Source organism: Typopeltis vanoorti, chromosome 17 (genome assembly GCF_054136105.1).
Source record: "Typopeltis vanoorti isolate ZY-2024b chromosome 17, IOZ_Tvanoo_1.0, whole genome shotgun sequence".
Lineage (NCBI taxonomy): Eukaryota > Metazoa > Arthropoda > Arachnida > Uropygi > Thelyphonidae > Typopeltis > Typopeltis vanoorti.
The window spans coordinates 55,218,183-55,242,083 of record NC_143565.1 but is presented as its reverse complement, the minus strand read 5'-3'; the positions used below and the strand labels follow the sequence as shown (position 1 = coordinate 55,242,083).

At 36.7% G+C, this 23,901-nt stretch overlaps 1 protein-coding gene across 3 annotated transcripts in view; it reads left to right on the top strand.

Moving 5' to 3' along the window:
• LOC150097405 (uncharacterized) overlaps nucleotides 1–23,901 on the top strand; it is a 181,073-nt gene that overhangs the window by 86,454 nt on the left and 70,718 nt on the right. For all 3 annotated transcript variants that reach the window (XM_090406761.1, XM_090406759.1, XM_090406760.1), the window contains exons 6-7: nucleotides 6,312–6,659; nucleotides 13,457–13,640. In XM_090406761.1, the coding sequence (XP_090262887.1) occupies nucleotides 6,312–6,659; nucleotides 13,457–13,640 (532 nt within the window). The remainder of the gene's footprint in view (nucleotides 1–6,311; nucleotides 6,660–13,456; nucleotides 13,641–23,901) is intronic.

Genomic DNA, 23,901 nt, shown 5'->3' with positions numbered 1-23,901 from the left:
TATATTCTAACTATATAACTAATGCTGGGATCCCACTGTTCTTTTCCACACTCTGTTCCTTCTATATATTAATGATCTACTCCAGCTGACTGCCAACCAGTATACTGTTTTGCAGATGACAGTTCACTACATTCCTCCTTTTTTGGTTGACAAACCTTGCAAAGCACAAATTATCACAATCTGCAGAACTTTGACATCTACTACCTTGAACTCTGACCTTCAAAACATCAGTGACGTTTGGATAACCTTGTTGACTTCATTGCTAGTAAAATACAGCTCTGCATTATTTCCCACAAAAATAAAACCCTTTTCTTCCAATCTTATCCTTGACAATACCCAAATCTGTATTCAAGATGAGATTTACCTTCTTTGTATAACTCTAACCTCAAATCTCTCTTGGCATAAATATATCACACACATTGCCCCCCCCACACACATCCCAAAAATTAGGTTTTACTCTTTCGCTCGAGACGTTACTTGAACTCCAAACAGCTCCCAATCCTCTACAAATCTCACAAATACACTTGCCCATTGAATATTGCTCTCGCATCTAGGATGATGCCCCTAAGAGCTCCCTAAAATACTGGATTCTATATGGAAAAGGGTAGTTAGATTGATTGATGATCCCTCTCTCTCTCTCTCTTTCCCTAATACACTCAACTCACTTTCACACATGTTCAGTTTCCACATCCTACAGCTTCTATAAATACTTCTGTGGCTGCTGTTCATTGCAGTTGGCATCAGTAATTCCCCCATCCTCTGTCAAATCCATCCAAATGTGTGCAGCCAATCAACACTCTTCTCACAGTTCAACTTCACACCCAGAGAGCAAATTTCTTTTCCTCTTCATTTATTCTTCCACTACTGCTCTCTGGAACAGTCTTACACCATATGTTTTTCCCAAGGAATACAATCCACAGCTTTTCAAGTCAAATGTGAGTAAGTTCCTTATTGCCCATCCATGATACTATGAGCTGACTAACCTCCTGTAGTCGAGTTTTTCCATTAAAAAAAAAGAAAAAGTTACTCAAATATGAACTTTCCTTAGTAAACCCATGCTGTTCATTGTAAAGTAATGATTCTCTGTTAACCCATTTCTGCATGCAATCTTTTACCATCATTTCCAAAATCTTCACTACCACATAGGTCAACAGATACATCAGTTTTTTCACTGCCCTTGTGCAATGGGAATATCATGTGTTATTTCCACTCCTGTGTAATCTTTCTTGTAGTTTATACAGCAAAGTCAAAGGAACAGGCAGTTCAGTTGAACATCCTTTTATCATCCATGCTGATATATACCATTATTCCCTGTTGCCAAATTAATATTCAATTTGTGCAACCATTCTAGTGGCTCTTCCTCGTACACCTGAGTTTCTACCTCCACTGAAGAGGTAGTAGTCAGCTCAGTGTTGTTGCATACACTAGGTTAATAGCTTTTAGCAAAGGGGCACTCATTAATTGAACAATATTTTCTGCATCTGCCACCCACATATCGTCTTGATTGAAGAGAGTTATTCTTTCACATTTCAAATGCCTGGCAAAAAGGTCATCATCATCAAATTCCTGCCATGTACCTTCAAGGGGTATACAGGATATGATAGTACTACATGAAAAATTTACATTATTACTAACTTTCTATCTACTATTTTCCTCCAAATCAGTCTGTTACTTGTCAAGACTCCAACATTACAAGATCTTACATTTCTAAGGTCTAAAGCACTTTGTACCGTATCAATCCACCTATTTCTTGGTCTTCCTCTGGGTCATTTTCCTGCCAACCTGGCAGAGAACACTTGTTTTGCTAATCTTTCCTCGTCCATTCTGTTTAAGTGACCATACCACCTGAGATTAGCTCTGCTAACGCATTCCTGGATGCTGACAATATCAAGTTCTTTCCTAATATCTTCGTTTTTAATATGATATTGCCATTGATGCCATCTGTTCATGCCTCTAATCTTTCTCAGGACTCTCATATCTGTGGTCTCTAGTCTTTGGTCAAGTGTTTTACTTCTGACCTAGCTGTCAGATCCATGAGTTAAAACTGGTTTGAACACTGTCTTGTATACAGCTAATTTAGTGTTCTGACTAATTTCTCTGTTTCTTGTGGAAAGGCTTAGACGTTGGTTATGCATTTTCACTATATAATTTAAGGAAATTACAACATACTAGGATATACATTAAAATTAAATTTTAATATATTTCTATATTTCGGCAACGTCACATTGCCATTTTCAAGAACTTAAGTACAAGACACGTGCATGCAGGCACAACAAACAGTAAGTGAGGAAGAAGTAGGAAGCTCATTATTTCTCCTAAAGTCCTGATGGTGCCCTGTAGCGGGCACTATTGGTATTCTTGGGCGATTGGGCTGAAGGTCTTCTGATGTAGGTTTCCCAAATTTGAGGAAGTCTCATGCAGCCAAATTTGTTGAGGTTTGGATCATTTTTTAGGGCTGAAGCTGATTCCATGAAAAGCCTTTCATATCTGTATTTCCTACGGTGTATTATCCTGGCTTTCTTCCACCGTATTCTATGGCAGGTATCCAGAGCATGGTCAGCAAGACTCGAGTGGCTGTATTGGTGAAACCGGATGTAGTCCTTGTTTTCTGAAATTCTGATATTTGCTGTCCTGCCTGTTTTGCCAAAGTAAGACAGCTTACAACTGCAAGGGACCTGGTATACACCAGGTAGGTCTGGGGGGGAAGGTTGGTCTTTAGTAGAGCGGATAAGGGATGCCAATTTTTTATATGGTCTGTAACAAGAAGTTATGTTTTTTTAGGATTTTTGTGATATTTTCCGAAGTGCCTCGGATATAGGGCATGGTGATGGATTTAGAGTAATCCTTGTTGTGAGGGGGTGGTGGGTTGTGGTTTACTAGTTTCAATATTTTTTGGATTTTTTTTGGGGGGGGATAGCCATTGGCTGAAAAAGTGTTGAGAATGTGGTTTAGTTCTGTGGTTAGGGCATTGTCCGAGCAGAGTTTAGCCCTGTTATGTAGTATCTTAATGACTCCATATTGTTGTGAGGAGGGGTGGTGGGATTGTTGGTGAATGTATCTGCCTGTATGGGTGGGTTTTCTATATATTGAGAAAACCAAGGTTCCATCAGGCTGGCAGGTGACTAGTGTGTCTAAGAAAGGAATGCAGTTGTTTTTTTCTTCTTCCAGGGTAAATTTGATTCTGGGGTGTTGGTTGTTTAGGTGGGTTAAGAAGGAGAGGAGTGCTTCAGAGCCATGTGGCCAAATAGTGAATCCATCATCTACATAGCAAAGCCAAACAGTTGGTTTTTGTGGGGCAGAGTTTAAGGCTTTCTCTTCAAAAGTCTCCATATAAAAGTTGGCCAGGGGTGGGGAGAGTGGAGAACCCATGGCTGTCCCCTCTATTTGTCTGTAGAATTTTTCTTGCCAAACAAAATAGCCTGAGTTCATTGTGAACTGAAATAGGGCTGAGATATCGGGAGGAAATTTAGCTTGGATTAGCTCTAAAGATTCTTTGAGTGGGACATTCGTGAATAGGGAGGAGACATTAAAACTGACCATTATGTCAGTGTGTTTGAGTGTAAGGTTTTCTATGCTGGCTTTGAAGTAGGCTGAGTTTTTTATGTATGAAGGTGTGTTGCCAGTATAGTGTGAGAGAGCTTTGGCCAAATGTTTAGCTAGTTTGTATGTGGGGGAATCAATGCCATCCACTATGGGACGTAATGGCACATTTTTTTTGTGAATTTTTGGGAGTCCATAAATACGGGGGGGGGGGGGGGGTATGGAGTTATATGGTTTTAATTTGTTAGTGATTTCCACAGGCCAAGAAGTGACCTTCTTAAGGAGTCTGTGGAGTTTTCTAATTTGTGAGTTGGTGGGATCGTACTGGATAGGGAGGTAAGTGGCCCGATCTAACAGTAGAGATTTCAGCTTACCTGTGTAATCTTTTTGGTTAAGCAATACTGTGGCATTCCCTTTGTCAGTGGTGATTATTATTTTCTTGTTTTTCTTTATTTCTAATAGAGATTTAATTTCTTTACTGGGCATGTTGATTTTAGGTGGTTTAGCTTTGTTAAGAACACAAGCTACATCCAGTCTAATATCATTGGCGATGTGGCTTGGAAGGTGTCAGAACCCATGTTCAATTCGTATCATAATTTCCTCCGCAGGTATTCTTCTGGGCACAATGGCGAAGTTGTGGCCACGTGCGAGGGCATCGAGTACTTCAGGTTTAACACTAAGTGACAATAGGTTAACTACCATTTCAATAGGAAGTTGTGGTTTCGAGATCGTGACCTTTTTTAAATTTTTGAATTTTTTGATGTGTCGATCTCGGACTATTTTAAACTCTTTCTCCGCTGCAGTGCACGAGATGTCGTATAAAATTGACCAAATTTCGTGGCTTAAGGTGCCTGAAAGGTCATCCTCGAGTGCCTGTATAGCTGAGTTAGCTTCACTCAGGAAATGGCGAGTGGCGACAATTTGTTCTCTGAGTAAGGCTTGGCTGGCACGGTTGTAAATACAAAGTGCCTTTTGCGAAGAGAAACGGTGCTTGAATTTCACACAGTTAGGGATTACCTGGTTATCCCAGCAGTGCTTCAGGAAGGCTTTTTTCTGTTATTCCATATGAATTTATTCATTTGACTTCCTACCATACCAACTTTGTTGATTCTGTTGTCTATTTCTATATTTAATTTACCATCTTCACTAAAAATCGTGCCTAAGTAGCTGAAATGTTTTACTTGTTCTATAGGTTCTCCATTCAAAACACAGTTGACATTTTCAGTGATTCTGCCTATTTTCATTTTCTTTGTCTTTTTATTGCTGACCTTCGTACCATATCTATTACAACAGTTATTCAATTTAGTCAGTGAATCTTGCAGACTAGTAGCGGATTTATTTATAAGTATAACATCTTCCACATAAAGCGGCAAAAAAGTCTAATCTCAATTTTCAAAAAAAAAAAAAAAAAGAGAGAGGGGACAAATCCAGAAAACTACAGAGGAATAAATTTGCTTTGCATAATATTATAATTATATACAAAAATAATCAGAAGTATAATATTTTCATTGAATTATCCAGTGAGCAACCAGATTTAGAAAAAATTAGATAACAATAGATGGAATATTTCTAAAGATGGACTTTATGTGATTTATTTCTTGGGAGAGCAGGATTTCAGGATTTTATTTTCAAAGATCTGCACACCACTTTTGCATCTTGGTCTGTTATACTCCACTTTTCTGCTCCAAGTAAAAGGATAGGTCTAATGATTGTTCTGTATAGTTCTGTTTTAACTCTGCTTGAGAGAATTTTGAGACATTCTCTTGAGTAATCAAAGTTCCAAGATATTTGAAGGAAGTGACATTTTTAAATTTCAGGTTATCAATAGTTAACTGGTCATTTTCCTCTTGATTGTGGTTTCTACTTACTTTTAAATATTCAGTTTTTAGCCTAGTAGAGCTGTAATTCTAGTTTTTCATCAGAAGTTTTGAGTTTTCTGAATGCTATTCTAATGTCTTCAGCATTTCCTCCAATTAGTCATCGTTATCTTTTAGTTTTTCTAAACCTAAGTTTAATCAGATGGGAGAGCATCTCCTTGCTTCAATCCTGTCTTAATCCTTTAGTCAATATCATGATTTGGCTTGTCAGTGGTACAAATTTCTCTCTCTTTTTCGTCAGTTTCATAAAATAAAATCAGGATTATTTAAAAATTTCCATACCCATTGTTAAATCAAAAAATATATTAACAAAATATATTTTTTCAGGCCTTCAATATAATTTCCATTTTGCCTTATCACTGCTTATCAGAATTTAGATAAGTCTTGTATTCCTGTCAGCAAATTGTCATGTGCAGTGAAGCACTTCAGATAGTGACCTTTCAGTTTATGGAACAGATCAAAATCTGGAGAGCTCATGTCAGGATTGTATGAGGATGAGGAAACAGTTGCCTTCATACTTTCATTAAGATCAAATACTTCATGTGAAACATGTAGCCTCACATTGTCATGCAAAATGCACAATATCCAACTTGAGTCAGATTTTCTTCCACTTTCAAGGTCTAATTTTGCTGAATAAGGACACTAGAAATAGAAAATGAGCACATGATATTTTTGCATAGTTTAACTTACAACTGGTGCAAAGTTGAGAAACTATTAAACTTTTGAAATGATCCCCTCACCTCAATATATTTACTAAGATAATCCAGAAAGTTCTCTTTATTTTGTTTTCTAAATGTCAGATTTTTGTTATTATAAATTTCTGAAACAGGCTGTAAGATGAATTATTTATCAGAAATATTTTACTCCTTTTTCCTCCCCTCTCTTTGTAATTAGCTCTCCCATTCTCTTGGATCCCTTCACCGTTTACCATATCAACCAGCAAAATCAATGCTTCCCTGCCCATTATCTCCTTATCTTCTCACTTATCCTTCTACAGATGGTTTCCATGTCACGAGACCTACCTCGAGACAGCGACATCAGTCAGCTGATGTTCTGTGTAGTAGCCGTAGATTCAGATCTACACATAAGGGAGTTAAAAGTGCATCTGCAGTAACACAAAGAAGAAGATGGAATAAATCCCAAAGACCTAATAATTTTGTGTATAAGCAGAGATTGTCTAGTTCAAGTGAACGAGATGATAGCAGTTCTGAAGAGACAGCTATCAATAGAAAACGCAAGAAGGTAAGAATTCATTTTAATTTAAGTCACAAGCAATTTGTTGTGTAGAAATCATTGTTTTGTATAATATGTTTTTGAATAGTCTGAAAAAATAAAATTATATCATTCATATTTTATAATTCACATGCTTATACAGCTAGGCATGTTCAGATGCTGTCACACCTCATGGTTAGTGTTTGGATACTAAACAAATTATTAATTCTCACTATAGCAGACTTGTACTGATCACAGAAATAGTTTGTCTTAATGGACAGTTTGCTATGGTGAATTTTCATTAGAACAGTATTATGCCATGAAGCTTCATTGAGACTTTTCAGTTGACTATAACAGATTTTTTCCAGACCTTCAAGGAAAATCTTGATTTATGTCCAGATTTAATTTAACATGAGGACATCAGGTAGTTTTTCACAACTATCAACCATTACTCCTCTTGATTTGAAGAAATATGATATTAACTCTTTTACACTATTTGCAACAAACTTTTTACTGATTGTGATATACATTCAGTTTACAAATGAATGAAAGACAGCAATGAGGTAAGTATCACCATTCAAGTTCAGCCCATGGATTAAGCAGTGCTGTTGATTTGGACTTAATAGTGTTTTCTGTAGCTGACAGACTTAGGTATTGGACATTATTTATTTAATTTTAATGGTATTATAACACCAATAACACCAAAGAAAATTAAATTATAAAAGGATGTTTATTGACTGGCTTATATTTTACTGGATTTCAAACCAGCATCTTCAGATGAAAACAGCACATTCCAGTTTCCATGCAAAAGTGAGTGAGTAAGTAAAACAATTCAAACTTTAATGGACAAAAGATCTAGTCTTAATTTACCACCCTCTAATGTTGAATGAAAGAAGTATTACAGTTGAGTAGGAGTTCATCTTAAAATGACAGTCTCCCAAATTTTTGACAAATTAATGTAGCCATTCTTGTTAAAGTTAGAAGAATGCTTCATAGCTATTGCTGATTCTATAGTTGCTGATAGAGCAAGCTTATAAGTATCCAACTTATAAGCTTGCTTAGCAATCCGCTAAATCACTTGCCTCCCTTCCCCCAAACACACACTAGTGACTCCTCTACTTTTATATATAAAAAAAATTCTTTCTCCATTTTAAAACACTAATAAAAAATTACATCCTTAGAAATGCAGACATCCCAATATCTTTGAGCTATTCACATTTACTATGTATACAGGTTACTTTACTTGGCAAGAAAAGATCTACAAATAGTTTAATGGCACTGCAATGAGTCGTCCCCCTCCCCCTCCCATCTTTTACATGGAATGCTTTGAGAACAAAGTATTTCTAATCCAGTGAACACAAACTTTCAAACTCTCAGCATGGTTATTGGTTACGCTTTGTTGATGATGTGTTTGCCATTTGGCCTCGTGAACAAGACACCGTGGGTTCTTTTGTAACTTGTTTTAACAGTCAACACCCCAAAATTCATTTTACATTAGAAAAAAAGAATCAAATAACTATTTGCCTTTTCTTGATACATTCATCAAGAAAACACTGTCTTTTTCTATTTATAAAACATCAACACAAACACGCAGAGAGAGAGATACCTAAACAATCACATCATCCAGCCCAATATTATGGAATTCTAGAAACACTTACAGAGCCAAAGCTGTTTATTCTAATAATGCAGCTTTGCCATGCTTTCTTGACAATGGCTACAGCACTTCCAAAATAGATAAAATACTACATAGCTCCCCCTACTTTCCCACACAAGAACAAAATGTCACACTATTTCTATTCCATATATCCAAGGTACATCTGAAAAGATACCAAAAGTACTAATTAAATAAAACTTCACACTACATTCTAATAACATGTCAAATTAGAGCCTTGATCCACTCTTCTGAGGATCAAGGACCACACTCCATCCTCTAGCATATCTTGGCATGTATGAAGTTTCCTGTGACTGTGACTTAGCCTACTATGATCAGACAGGGAGAACTTAATATCTGCCCTGGAAAACATAAGAAATGCATTTGCTACAATTATCATGGCAAGTTGGGACTGGCAGTCATGCTTTGGAAACCCTTTCACACAGGATTAGATTGAAGAAAACCAGTGTGCTATGTATGAGATATTACAGGTCAGAAAGACTATTTTTAGAGTCAGTAGTGGCTATGAAGCATTCTCCTAACTTTAACAAGTATGGCTGCATTAATCTGCCCAAAATAGGGAGATTGTCATTTTAAGGTCAACTCCTACTCAGCTGTAATACTGCTTTTATTCAATATTGTCTTGTCCTGTAAAGTGCTATCTCCATCCAGGAGATTGACTATTATGGATCTACTTGAAATCCATAATGTACAGAAGAGAAATAAGATGATGAGGCTCTAATCTCTTTCATCTCACAGTCTGTAGATATCTGGGGATGTCTGTAGATATATGTACTCACTGGGCCAGTTTGTCTCTGTTTTGAGGGACAAAAAAAACCTGAGTTTCCTGGAGAAAACAATCCTCCACTTCTGTATAGTTAACCCACCATTTGATGAAAACACCTGATAAAGGTTCCTCTCGTTAAAGAAGGGATTTGAACCTGGATGTTTTAACCATAGGGCTCATCTATACCAACTGAGCTATGGCAGCTCTATTCATCATTAGAGGGTTCCAAATTAGGACTAGATCTTTTGTCCATTACAATTTGACTTGTTTCACTCACTCATTGTCATGTATAAACTGTAATGTGTTGTTTTGCTCTGAAGATGCCAGTTTGAAATCCAATGAAATATTAGCCAGTTAATAAACATCCTTTTATAATTTGATTTTATCTGGTGTTGTAGTGTCGTTAAAATTAACATAAGTTATGGACAACAGTTTTTAGTTGGAGACAAGTGTGTGACTGTTGTGAGAATTTCCATTTAAAGAAAAAGGTAAATTGGGAAAATATTTTATAACCATTGGTTCTAATTTAGGTGGTGTGACCATAAAAATATGACAGGCTTATTTATATTCAGTTCTGGTCATAACACTTAGACGAGGAAGTAGAAGAGAAATCAGCCATATTCTAAGTTTCTTTTGGTGCTCCTAAAATCCTTACTTATTACATAATGCACCTTTTACTTCCATCATGCACTTCTGTTTTGTGTTTCAAATTCACCCCTCTCTATATTATCATTTACATACTTGTTAATTGATGTACTGTATTCAGCAATCCTCTATACATTTTTGTCTCTAATTTGGAGGTTACAAATATTTCAACTTAATCATTTATTATGTTTCACTTACTAATACTAATTCTTGCAGTACTTTATTTTTCCCAACACAATATAAGTAATAGCTGAAAAATGAGAAATCAGACATTCTAGTAAAGTATAAATATAAGCTTTCATAATGCTGTATAACTGAGAGGAGACATCCACATAGCCTTTAAAGGAATGCTGAGAACTGACCAGGGCTTCTGACCTAATGTCCAATCCTCACCTTCTCGTGGTGCACCCTGTTGGGTATCTACTTGGATACTGAACGAATCAGGATGGGCTGGCAATTTGGGATTTAGCTGACCAAATTATATTCTTATTGGTTAAACCAAAATAAAAAATGATGGTACAACATGACAAAATTTCATGCCGGCTGGGGCGTCGCCCGGTAAAACAAGGCCCCCGTTGTTTTTGCCAGGGAACCATGGCAAACAGCGAAAAGTCAGCTACTGGAACAAATCTGAAAATAAACCCCAACTCAACATCACCAGAGTTAAAGATCGGTACTATCAATGTAAAAAGCCTGAATGGCAAAGAAACGGAGCTAGCTCAGGAATTAGATAAGTACCAGATCAACATAATAGGGGTGACTGAAACAAAAAAGACAAAAACTGGTGAGATCTTTCTGAGCAATAAATACAAAATGTTATATTCAGGCAATGACAGTCAAGGAAAAGAAGGAGTAGCCATAGTATTCAACACAAAATACGAGGCTAATCTTCTTTAATGACAGTCAATCTCAAGTAGAGTAATGTGGGCAAATATGAGAATGGGGAAACTGGACAATGAGACTTATTTGTGGCTATGGTCCCACAGAGAGTTCTACTAAGGTAGAAGTGGAGGAATTTTTTGAGGCTATAGAGAAAGCTACTGACACAATGAAAAAAGAAAAGTTGGTACTTGTTGAGGATCTAAATACCAGAGTAGAAAATGATTGTCAGACATACAAAAATGTTTTGAGAAAATTTGGAGAAAAGAGCAAAGCTAATAATAATGGCAAATATCTGTTAGATTTCTGCTCAGGACATGGACTGGTTATTACTAACACCATGTTCCAACATAAAAATGTGCACAAATTCAAATGGAGAGAAGAGGCAAGGAAAAAGAAAAGTCTCATTGACTATGTTATTGTTGACAGTGATGTTTTCTCCCTGGTGCAAGACACCAGAGTGTACAGAGGATTTGAAATTGGAAGTGATCACTATTTAGTCTTGAGCAGGATAAAATTGAATTTCATATTGAAAATAAGAACATGTAAGAAAGTTTTGAAGCGAATAAAAGTTGAGCAGCTCTCAGATGTGAACTATACACTAAAATGCACAAAGATTATTGAAGAAAAAATGAAAGAGTTTGAGAACACAGAAACCAAACTTTGGAGATTCAGTGGCAAGCTTTGAAGAAAACCCTGATTGATTCAGCCAGAGAGGCATGTTGCGAGATTGTCTGCAAGGATAGAAAAATTAGAACTCCATTGTGGACACAGGAAGTTAAAGAGGCAGTGAAAGAAAATAAGAAAGCATATCAAAAGTTTCTGGCAAATAAGTCAGCTTGTGATCTTAGAGAATACAGAGACAAATATAAGAAAGCTAAACACGGTGTAAAATTAGCTAAACAAAAGTCATGCGAGGACTTTGACAAGAATATAGAAAATAAATATCAAGAAGGTGGCAAAATATTCTGGAGATTGTTGAAGAAACTTAGGAATGGATGCTTTAAAAAGAGTTAGAGATGATAAAGGTGACATGAAAATGGAAGAAAAAGATATCCTTGAAGTATGAAGTAATTACTTTGAAAAACTGCTAAATGAAACAAACAGTGATGACAGCACAGTAGTAAAAAACACTGACCAGGCATGCAGTCAGGAATACATATCCATACTTGAAGTAGAAAAAGCCATGAAAGGCTTAAAATGTGGAAAGGCAGCAGGAGTAGATGATATTCGACCAGAAATGCTGAAGTATGGTGGTATAAAAGTCTTACAGTAGCTGCACTGCATAGTTGAAATTGCCTGGAGAGAGGGACGAATTCCCGATGAATGGAGTAGAGTTCTCATAGTACCCATATATAAAACGGGAAATAAAACTGAATGTGAGAATTACAGAGGTATTTCCCTACTAAGTGTTCCTGGCAAGATCTATGCAAGTGTACTTGAGAAATGATTGAGAAGAATTGTGGAAGAACAAGCTGGGTTCAGGTCAAATAGAGACTGTCAGGATCAGATCTTCACTTTACGACAAATAGTTGAGAAAGCATGGGAATAGAACAAAGATCTGTATTTAAGTTTTAAAGGCATATGACAAGGTGCCAAGAGAGAGAAGCTATTCAATACGCTACAGTTACATGATGTGAATGGGGCATTATATCAAGCAATACGTAGTCTTTATTTGAGTTGTAAATCAGCAGTTAGAATTGAAGGAAGTACAGGAAGATGATTTAATGTTAAATCTGATGTGAAACAAGGATGTACATTATCCCCTATGTTATTCATTATCTAATATGGATCACATTATGAAGGAAAGTGGTATTAAAAATTATATCAAAATTGGAGATGTTAATGTCAGCTCTTTGCTTTATCCGGATGATGTTATACTTCTAAATAAATCCGCTACGTCTGCAAGATTCTCTGACTAAATTGAATAGCTGTTGTAATAGATATGGTATGAAGGTCAGCAATAAAAAGACAAAGACAATGAAAATAGGCAGAATCATTGAAAATGTCAGCTGTGTTGTGAATGGAGAACCTGTGGAACAAGTAAAACATTTCAGCTACTTAGGCACGATTTTTAGTGAAGATGGCAAATTAAATATAGAAATAGACAACAGAATCAGCAAAGCTGGTATGGTAGGAAGTCAATTGAATAAATTAAAATGGAATAAGAGAGAAATTAGTTGGAACACTAAATTAGCTATATACAAGACAGTGTGCAAACTAGTTTTAACTTACGGGTCTGAGAGCTGGGTCAGAAGTAAAAACACTTGACCAAAGACTAGAGACCACAGATACGAGAGTCCTGAGAAAGATTAGAGGCGTGAACAGATGGCATCAATGGCAATATCATATTAAAAACGAGGATATTAGGAAAGAACTTGACATTGTCAGCATCCAGGAATGCGTTAGCAGAGTTAATCTCAGGTGGTATGGTCACTTAAACAGAATGGGCGAAGAAAGATTAGCAAAACAAGTGTTGTCTGCCAGGTTGGCAGCAAAACGACCCAGAGGAAGACCAAGTTGTAGGTGGATTGATACGGTACAAAGTGCCTTAGACGATAGAACTATAAGCTCTGATAATGTTGGCATCTTGACAAGTAACAGACGTGGAGGAAAATTGTAGAAAGGAAGTTAGTAATGATGTAATTTTTTTCATGTAGTACTATCATATCCTGTACACCCCTTAATGGTACATGGCAGGAATTTGATGATGATGATAACATTTCATTTACAGTTTTGATTCTTGCAATACCTTATTTTTCTCAGACACTATAAATAATTGCAGACAACTCATATGTTCTAGTTGAGTTTGTTTTAGATTAAAATTTTTTATATTGAGTGATTTAATGTCAACAATTTTTACAGCATATTTCAAAGAAAAACAGAAAAAATTATCAGCCTCACTGTCAAGTAACTTTCTTTTATCATGGAAAACGAGTGCCTTGGTTATTGGGAGATTGGAGTGATAGAAAGCAGGAAATTGTTATTCAGCAGCAGCATTGTGGAGGTAATCCTGTGTTAGTGTATAGAGGAAGAGTGGGACCTGGAGGCAAGTAAAATTATTTATTTTGACATTGTATGATCATTTCCATTCATGTGATTCATCCCACACAGTAATCATGTAAATTTTAAGTTAATTTCTCTCAGTTGCTACAAAATTTAAAATTCCTTTTGTCTTCAAATATGAATCACTTGCCATCTTTCTTTATTTCCAGAGTCTCTTTTTTAAGAATTTGGAAAATAAGTTTTTCTTCAACAAATATCTTTGAAATAATATTAGTTATATTAAGTTGACATGCAAAAATAATGATTATCCTAATTTGCAGCATTGGATGAAGGAATTTCATAGCTTTTTGATAATACACATGACACTAGACTGACAGAAGAAAACCTTTTCACTTTAGTTCTACTTTCAAACATAGGAACTTTTTTCTAGGTCTTTTTTGAGTTAGTTCCTGAGTTCATTGATCTTTGGCAAAGGTCAGTAGGATTTTTCTTGTAGACTCCTTTTTATTAACCCCATGAAAACTTGACTGCCATTTCATATAATAATACAAATTTCTAATTGGAACATGAGGTGGGGTAGTTGCCTATTGTATGTTTTCATCTGTGCATGCCATCTAATGTTTACACTAATCGTCTGGAAGTAGCAAAGGTCTGTGTAGAGACCAACTACCATCAGATTTCAAAGAGCGCTAGAGACTGTTTTCTACTTCCTATTGGAGAATAAAAAATGTAGAGGATTTTTATTTCGTTTTGTTTTAGATGTTTACTGAATCTAGCTCTTGGCATATCCAGGGGACTCCTTTGCTTCAGCAGACTTGAGTGACAGTAACTGCTTTCAAGGATTAGTATTCCTCATCATTTTGTCTCACTGATTAAATATACTGTTCCGAAAACATTTTAGGGGTTACTTAAGAGTCAGAGCTACCCGAGAGGATACCTCCACCCTCCACGCCCCTTAAGGAATGCAGAAGACCAATGGGGATGCCTAATATAATGGCCAGTCCTCATCTTAATCTTAAATTTATAGTATAACCAAATGAAAAAACTTCTAACTACAAGATATATTCAGGCAATAATAATAGGTATCTAACAGACTACTGAGCCAATGAAGATGGGCTGGAAATCTGGGGTTTAGCTTACCAAATTCATTTTGTATTAGCTTAAACCAAAAAAGACAATGATGGCACAATAAGAGAAAACAATATGCTTGCTGGGGTATTACCTGATTAATCAAGGTCTGCCATTTTCTTTGGGAAACCAGAGTAAACATTGAAAGATCGGCTATTGAAACAAACTCAAACTTGACATCAGCAGAATTCAAGGTGGACACCATCAACAAGACGTATCAATAGAAAATAAGTAGAACTGGAAGAAGAATTAGAGAAATACCATGTAAACATAATTAATGTTACTGAAAAAAAAAAAAGACAAAAACAGGTGAGATTCTTCTAAATAACAACTACAAAATATTATAAATTAAAGATACCAAGAAATTATATACTTGGTTTAATCCTTTATTCAAGTGTAAGCAAACAAAGTTTACACATGAAGTATTTTCTGGGGTCATACCACCTTTACCACGAGTTGCCCCAGTCCTGAAAATACTTCAGATGCAAAGGATTAAACCAAGTATATAATTTCTTGGTATCTTAAATTTATAGTATAACCAAGTGAAAAACTTCCAACTAAGAGATATTATATTCAGGCAATAGGCAATAATAATCTAGAAAAGAAAAGAGCAGCTATAGTATTCATCAATAAACATGAAGTTAATCATCTTAAATGACAACTTCAAAATGGAGAATTTATTATTATCATCATCATCAGATCTCCATGGAGTCAAGAGACTCATCATGGGAGGCCCCACAATTACATGCACAGCTCAATCATACCTTGACTTAAATGCATTTACTGTCTTTGCACTCACTACACTTTCAGGCAATGCATTCCAATCATTTACCACTCTTCATGCAAATAAGCTACTCTTCAACCCCCCCCTCCTGCTCACATCTTCCTTATATGGCTTCCAGGGATGCCCCCCCCCCATCTCCAGATATTCTACGAAAAATCTCATCCACATTAATCTCGTAATTACCCCTTACCACTATATGTCTCAGTCATGTATCCCCCCCCCCTTCCTTCTATCCACTAGGCTCTGCAATTTGCATTCTCTCAATCTGTGCTTATACTCTACATTTCCAGAGCCCAGAAACTGACTTAGTTAATCATATCTGAATCCTCTCTAACAACTCATCATCCTTTTGAAAACCAGGTGATCAAATCTCCACATGTGGCCTGATCAAAGCTCTCTGCACTGGAATCATAACATCCTTACATCTACATGTCAGTGTTCTCTGCATTATCATTCCCATAATCTGCTCTATCGTCCTCACAATTTTAGCAAAATGTCCACAACATTTCGAGTTCCTATCCATCATCACAGCCAGATCTTTTGTCGTCTTCACCTTCTCTAAGATATCCTCACCATTTCTATACTCTGCATCCCATTTTTGCTTCTCAAATTTTAAAACCATATACATTTTAACCTTATACCATGTTCAGAAATTCCTGCTATGTACCCTCAAAGGGTGTACAGGATATTATAGTACCACATGAAAAAATTACATCATTACTAACTTTCTATCTATAATTTTCCTCCAAATCAGTCTGTTACTTGTCAAGACACCAACATTATCAGATCTTATATTTCTATCGTCTAAGGCACTTTGTACCATATCAATCCACCCATATCTTAGTCTTCCTCTTGGTCGTTTTGCTGCAAACCTGGCAGAGAACACTTGTTTTGCTAATCTTTCCTCTCCCATTCTATTTAAGTGACCATACCACCTGAGATTAGCTCTGCTAACGCATTCCTGGAGTCAGTTCTTTCCTAATATCCTCTTTTTTAATATGATATTGCCATTGATGCCATCTGTTCACACCTCTAATCTTTCTCAGGACTCTCATATCTGCGGTCTCTAGTCTTTGCACAAGTGTTTTACTTCTGACAGAGCTCTCAGATCCATAAGTTAAAACTGATTTGAACACTATCTTGTATACAGCTAATTTAGTGTTCTGGCTAATTTCTCTCTTATTCCATTTTAATTTATTCAATTGACTTCCCACCATACCAGCTTTGCTGATTCTGTTGTCTATTTCTATATTTAATTTACCATTTTCACTAAAATTCGTGCCTAAGTAGCTGAAATGTTTTACTTCCACAGGTTCTCCGTTCACAACATGGTTGATATTTTTAATGATTCTGACTATTTTCATTGTCTTTGTCTTTTTAATGCTCACCTTCATACCATATCTATTACAACAGTTATTCAGTTTAGTCAGAGAATCTTGCAGACTTGTAGCGGATTTATTTAGAAGTATAACATCATCCACATAAAGCAAAGAGCTGACATTAACATCTCCAATTTTGATACCATGTTGAATACCACTTTCCTTCATAATGTGATCCATATAGATAATGAATAACAGAGGAGATAATGTACATCCTTGTCTCACACCAGATTTAACATTAAACCATCTTCCTGTACGTCCTTCAATTCTAACTGCTGACTTACAACTTTATTGACTTACAAAAAAGATTTGAGTATAATGATATTTTGATATAATGATATTTGATATAATGCCCCATTGACACCATATAACTGTAGTGTATTGAATAGCTTCTCTCTTGGCACCTTGTCATATGCCTTTTCCAAATCGACAAAACTCAAATACAGATCTTTGTTATATTCCCATGATATCTCCACTATTTGTCGTAAAGTGAATATCTGATCCTGACAGCCTCTATTTGGCAGGAATCCAGCTTGTTCTTCATCCAGCTTTTCTTCCACAATTCTTCTCAATCGTTTCTCAAGTACACTTGCATAGATCTTGCCAGGAACGCTTAGTAGGGAAATACCTCTGTAATTCTCACATTCAGTTTTATTTCCCGTTTTATATATGGGTACTATGAGAACTCTACTCCAATCATCGGGAATTCGTCCCTCTGTCCAGGCAATTTCAACTATGCAGTGCAGCCACTGTAAGACTTTTATACCACCATTTTTCAGTATTTCTGGTCGAATATCATCTACTCCTGCTGCCTTTCCACATTTTAAGCCTTTCATGGCTTTTTCTACTTCAAGTATGGATATGTATTCCTGACTGCATGCCTGGTCAGTGTTTTTTACTACTGTGCTGTCATCACTGCTTGTTTCATTTAGCAGTTTTTCAAAGTAATTACTCCATACTTCAAGAATATCTTTTTCTTCCGTTTTCATGTCACCTTTATCATCTCTAACTCCTTTTAAAGCATCCATTCCTAAGTTTCTTCAACAACCTCCAGAATATTTTGCCACCTTCTTGATATTTATTTTCTATATTCTTGTCAAAGTCCTCCCATGACTTTTGTTTAGCTAGTTTTACACAGTGTTTAGCATTCTTGCATTTGTCTCTGTATTCTCTAAGAGCACAAGCTGACTTATTTGCCAGGAACTTTTATATGCTTTCTTCTTTTCCTTCACTGAATGTTTAACTTCCTGTGTCCACCATGAAGTTCTAATTTTTCTATCCTTGCAGACAACTTCACCACATGCCTCTCTAGCTGAATCAATCAGGTCTTTCTTCAAGGCTTGCCACTGAATCTCCAAGGTTTGATTCCTGTTCTCAAACTCTTTCAATTTTTCTTCAATAATCTTTGTGTATTTTAGTCTACAGTTCACATCGGAGAGCTGCTCAACTTTTATTCGCTTTAAAACTTTCTTACATGTTATTCTTTTCAATATGAAATTCAATTTTATCCTGCTCAAGACTAAATAGTGATCACTTCCAATTTCAAATCCTCTGTATACTCTGTTGTCCTGCAGCAGGGAGAAAACATCACTATCAACAATAACATAGTCAATGAGACTTTTCTTTTTCCTTTCCTCTTCTCTCCATGTGAATTTGTGCACATTTTTATGTTGGAACATGGTGTTAGTAATAACCAGTCCATGTCCTGAGCAGAAAACCAATAGATATTTGCCATTATTATTAGCTTTGCTCTTTTCTCCAAATTTTCCCAAAATATTTTTGTATGTCTCACAATCATTTCCTACTCTGCTATTTAGATCCCCAACAAGGACCAACTTTTCCTTTTTCATTGTGTCAGTTGCTTTTTCTAAAGCATCAAAAAATTCCTCCACTTCTACCTTAGTAGAACCTTCTGTGGGACCATAGGCACAAATAAGTCTCATTGTCCAGTTCCCATTCTCATATTTGCCCACATTACTCTACTTGAGACTGACTGCCATTCAAGAAGATTAGCCTCGTATTTTGTGTTGAATACTATGGCTACTCCTTCTTTTCTTTGATTGTCATTGCCTGAATATAACATTTTGTATTTATTGCTCAGAAAGATCTCACCAGTTTTTGTCTTTTTTGTTTCAGTCACCCCAATTATGTTGATCTGGTACTTATCTAATTCCTGAGCTAGCTCCATTTCTTTGCCATTCAGGCTTTTTACATTGATAGTACCGATCTTTAACTTTGGTGATGTTGAGTTGGGGTTTATTTTCAGATTTGTTCCAGTAGCTGTCTTTTCGCTGTTCGCCCTGGTTCCCTGACGAAAACAACGGGGGGCCTTGTTTAACTGGGCGTTGCCCGGTTAAACACATCTGTTCATGATATACAGTTTGTATGTCATGATTTAAGCCCCTTCCAATGTTATTTACATACAAAATAAACAATGATGGCACCTAAACAGACCCCTGGGTCACGTGACGTTCCTCTTCTGGGATATCACTTCCCCATGCATAATCTGCTGATACCTATCAGACAGCCAATCTCTATTCTGATGTGCTAATCTGTCCAACCCCCATCTGGTCTTGTAGCAATCTATCAATAGCCTTGGCAAAATCTGAATACACTACCGTATATGCATTCCCCTTGTCTAATGTATTCATCGCCTTGGTATAATAAGTAAGGAGATTGCTAAAAGACGATCTTCCTTTAACAAAACCATGGTGTCCATTCTTCCTTTAACAAAACCATGCTGTCCATTTTAATGAGATTTCTGCTGCTGTCAACCCAGTTCTGAGTCCTTGTCATGACTAGCTTCTCCAACCACAACTCCAGGCAAGCAGATTGGCCTATAATTGGAAGCCCTAGTCTCATCACCCCGTTTATAAAATGGAACAGTTTTGCTCTCTTTCCACTTCTTTGGTACTTGGGCCAATCTAAGACTCATGTTTAAAAAAAAAAAAAAAAAAAAAAAAAAAAAAAAAAAAAAAGGTAAGTTAAAGTTGTTAACTCCCTGGAACATTCCCTCAAGTCATGGTGATATACCATGAAGTCCCATAGCCTTATTGACATCAGATTTACTCAGTTCCTCACATGCCTTCTGCTCTCTCACTATCAGTGATTCCTCCCCATTCCCACTGCTCTCATGTTCTGCATTATGTCACAATCACAAGGATGGAATACTTTAATGAACTGCTCATTTAACACCTCTCCATTTCATTGTACATCAATCTCCCATTATCACTGACCAAACATCATCCTCCCATAATTATTCTTCCTTCTACTAGCCACATATTGAAAAAAAAAAAAAACTCCCTATGATTTTTTTTAGTTTCATTTGCTAACTGTTGCTTATACTGCACTTTTGCTACTCTTATCAAGTGAGTCACCTTCCTTGCTTTTTGTACTCCTCATGTAACTGATTATTGCCACTCATTTTGTGCCACCTCCACAATGCCTTTTTTTCTTTAAGGTTTCATGCTTCACCTTTTCAGTCATCCATTTTATGCCTACCTTATTTAATCTCTTGACCTTTGGAATACACTGTCATTGCCTCTTCCAGATAATTCCTTAGTAGAGACCAAGCAGCATCGATTTCTTTCCTGTCCAATTCCTCGTTTCATGATATCGTTGCAGACTGCCTCCTGAGCTTGTCATAATCACCTGCCTTAGAGTTCCACATATAATCCTTTCTCACAAAAGTCCTGATATGGCTGGCCACCATCCAAACGATTACTTCATGGTCACTTTCGCCAACTGGAGGAATTTGACACATCATTTACGATATCTTCTGATGGGATAATCAAATCCAAAACCCTTGATCCATGTGTAGCCTCTAAGATAGTTGTCCCTCAAAAACTCAAGAAATTCATCCAGACTTTGTCTCTTCATTCTAGTCTATATTAACATAATTGAAATTGTCCATTAATGATCACCTTTTTCTTACTAGCCAGACCAATTTGCCTAAACATTTCCTTCTCACTGCCTTCCACATTACCAAGCCTATATAGCACATCCTACTAAACATTTCATCCTGTTCACCTCCACTTTACACCATACTTCTTCAAACCACAGTAACTATTTGCTCCTTGCATGTCCACTCTAGATGAACACAACTCCTCTGCCATTATACTTTAATATCATTCACACTCCTCACTTTTTGCCTTGTCTGTCTTCACCAAAGACTACATATTCCCTTCATCTCTATTCCTGTCAGAATGTCATCTTCATTCATCTATGTCTCACTTATTCCAACAATTTTTGTTTTGGGCAAATGAACTCTGTCAGTGCTTCAATTTCATTCCCCTTGTTTCAAATACTTCTAGTATTTGTAAACATACACATTAATTCATTTCTATAGCAAGTCCTGCTGACCCCAGTTATCAAATATGACTTCTCCAGACTTCCCTTCTGTCCATTCCTCTCTATCATTGCTAATATTACATCCCTCTGTAGATCTAAATGTCCTTCTCCCCCCCCAATCCTTGATTGAATATCTTAATCATTTCTTGTGCATTCACACATCTACTCCTGAAACCATCATCTGTCTCATGTTTCTTCTCTCTCATTCTCTTCACTCTTGCCACTCACCTCTCCATTTTGCAAACTCTCCTGTTCTTCCACATCTCTTGCTTCCTCAGGTCTTCCATTCACTTCAGTTATTATTTTCTCTTGCAGCAACAGCTTCATCTGACTCACATCAAATCCATTTAAATGTAACACATCTCTTTTATACACCTCTATTCGTCCCACACATTCACGAAATTAACTCCTTTCTCCTCGCACAACTCTGCTAGCATACCATTCATAATCTTCACTAGTCTTTTCAACTCATCATTATCATACCTGGATAGCACACTGACTACCACACTGTTATCTTTCACTTTCCTAACAACCTCAGGACATCCCTTCTTACATTCTTCTTGTTACCAGTCAAATCATTCATGCCAACTACCACTACCAACTCTTTTGCTTGTGTACTCCTCTTCTCTAATGCTTCAACCACTCTGCTCATTCTACCACCCAGTAAACAAACCTTGTGCACCTTTTCACTCGCCACACCTCAAACCATTGAACCCCCCTATACATTGCTACTTTCAAATCATTTGATGTTTCTTTTAAATCTTTCATGCCATTCTTCCTCACACTTCCATGCAAATCTGTAACTTTCCTTAGTTCATTCCTCATATGTTTAATCTCCTGCTTCATCTTTACCAACTCTGCTTACATCTCTTCAATTACTTTCTCACTGCCATTTATGCCAGTTGCATTTTCATTACCTTGCATGTCTACTGTCTTACCGCTTATCACCGGTAACTCAGCACCAGTTATGCCAGCTGTGTTACCACTCACCACCAGCTATGCATGCTCCCTTATCACTCTCTGCTGCTAACTCACCTCCACTTTCACTGTCTTACTGTTACCGTTCAAACACTCAACCATACCATCAACTCCACTTACTCCCATAGCTACATCGACGATCTTTTGCCCACTACCACTCATTTTCAGTATCTCATAATCCAAGCATGCTACACTTCTTGCACATCCAAACTCTTATCTCTCCTATTAATCCTCTCCACATAAACATCTTCACTCTCTCCCCCAAAGCACACATATTGCATTCATGGCACCTCACCATTTTTGAAAAATCTATGCCACTTTCATTCTTCTTTCACACTGATCTACATCCTACCACCATTTTACTCGCACACAAAGCTATACACAAGAAGCACAAAGAAATTCAATAACTACATTACTTTAACACTACACATAATTTTAAATTTTAAACTTATCTTTTCACGACGATCTTGATGAACATAGCGCTCTCTTTGCCACTTAGTAGCCAGTTTTGAACAAATTGAATAAAGAGATGTATTTGTGCCTGCTGTCCCACCGGAAGTGCTACTAAGGAAGGAGTGGAGGAATTTTATGAGTCATTAGACACTTTGTTAAAAATATAGAAAACAAATATCAAGAAGGTGGCAAAATATTTGAGGCTGTTGACAAAATTTAGAAATGGTGTCACATGTCATTGTTAATGTGATGTGTTTTTGCTCTGAAGATGCTGCTTTGAAATCCAGTGAAATATAAGCTAGTTATTAAACTTTTTTTTATAATAAAATTAGTTTAATCCTTTATCCAAGTGTGAGCAAACAAAGTTTGTGCCTGAAAGTATCTTCAGGACTGGTTAAGGTGGTACAACACCAGGGCAACTTGTTGCAAAGGTGGGGAAAGATACCAACACTCCTATCTCAGTATCTCCTATAATGCAAAACACATCTCCTTGCAGATATGCCTAATGTTATGCATTAAGGGAAGGGCCACTACCCAGACTAGTTTCGACCTTTATTGAGGTCGAATGGGAGTTCATGTCTCTCATCATTCATCATCGGCCTTTGGAGAATAAAGCATGCTGAGGGTCAGCAAACAGTAAGATAGGAGAATATTGAAAGATAGAGTAGGATAGTAGTAGGTAAAAGAGGCCTCAGTCAACCTGTTTAGCCTTATATGGCTAATTGGTCTGTGACACATATTCTCAATTTATCTGTTAAAAAAAAAAAAGAAAAAAAAAAGAAAATTTAACCATAAAAATTTTGACTAATAGTTCACTTATAAATTTATCCTTAATAATTTCATCAGTTATCTATGAAGGAGATTCATTGACCTGTTTTGAAAACGATAATTTCAGTTAGAACTTTTTTTTTTTTTTTTTTTTTTTTTTTTTTTTTAAATTACATAAAAATCAAAGGACTTAAGGTCCGGTCAGTTGAACTGAAAGGGAACAAAATAAGGAACTTGCAGACCTGATACCACTGGGACTTAGAATGGGGTAGAAGACTGGCCCGGGAGATGCCGCTCACAAGGAGCAGCACCGCCTTGCAGTAAGCCTTCGCAGCCCGGGTTCTCAGATCTAACCCCCTTATTTGGAGTAAAGGAAACCGTGCTAGCAAAAGCTTTGTGGCGAGGAAGAACAGAGTGGTTGTTACTTTTCCTAGGGAGAGTTAGGTGGAGTTTGGGAGATACTA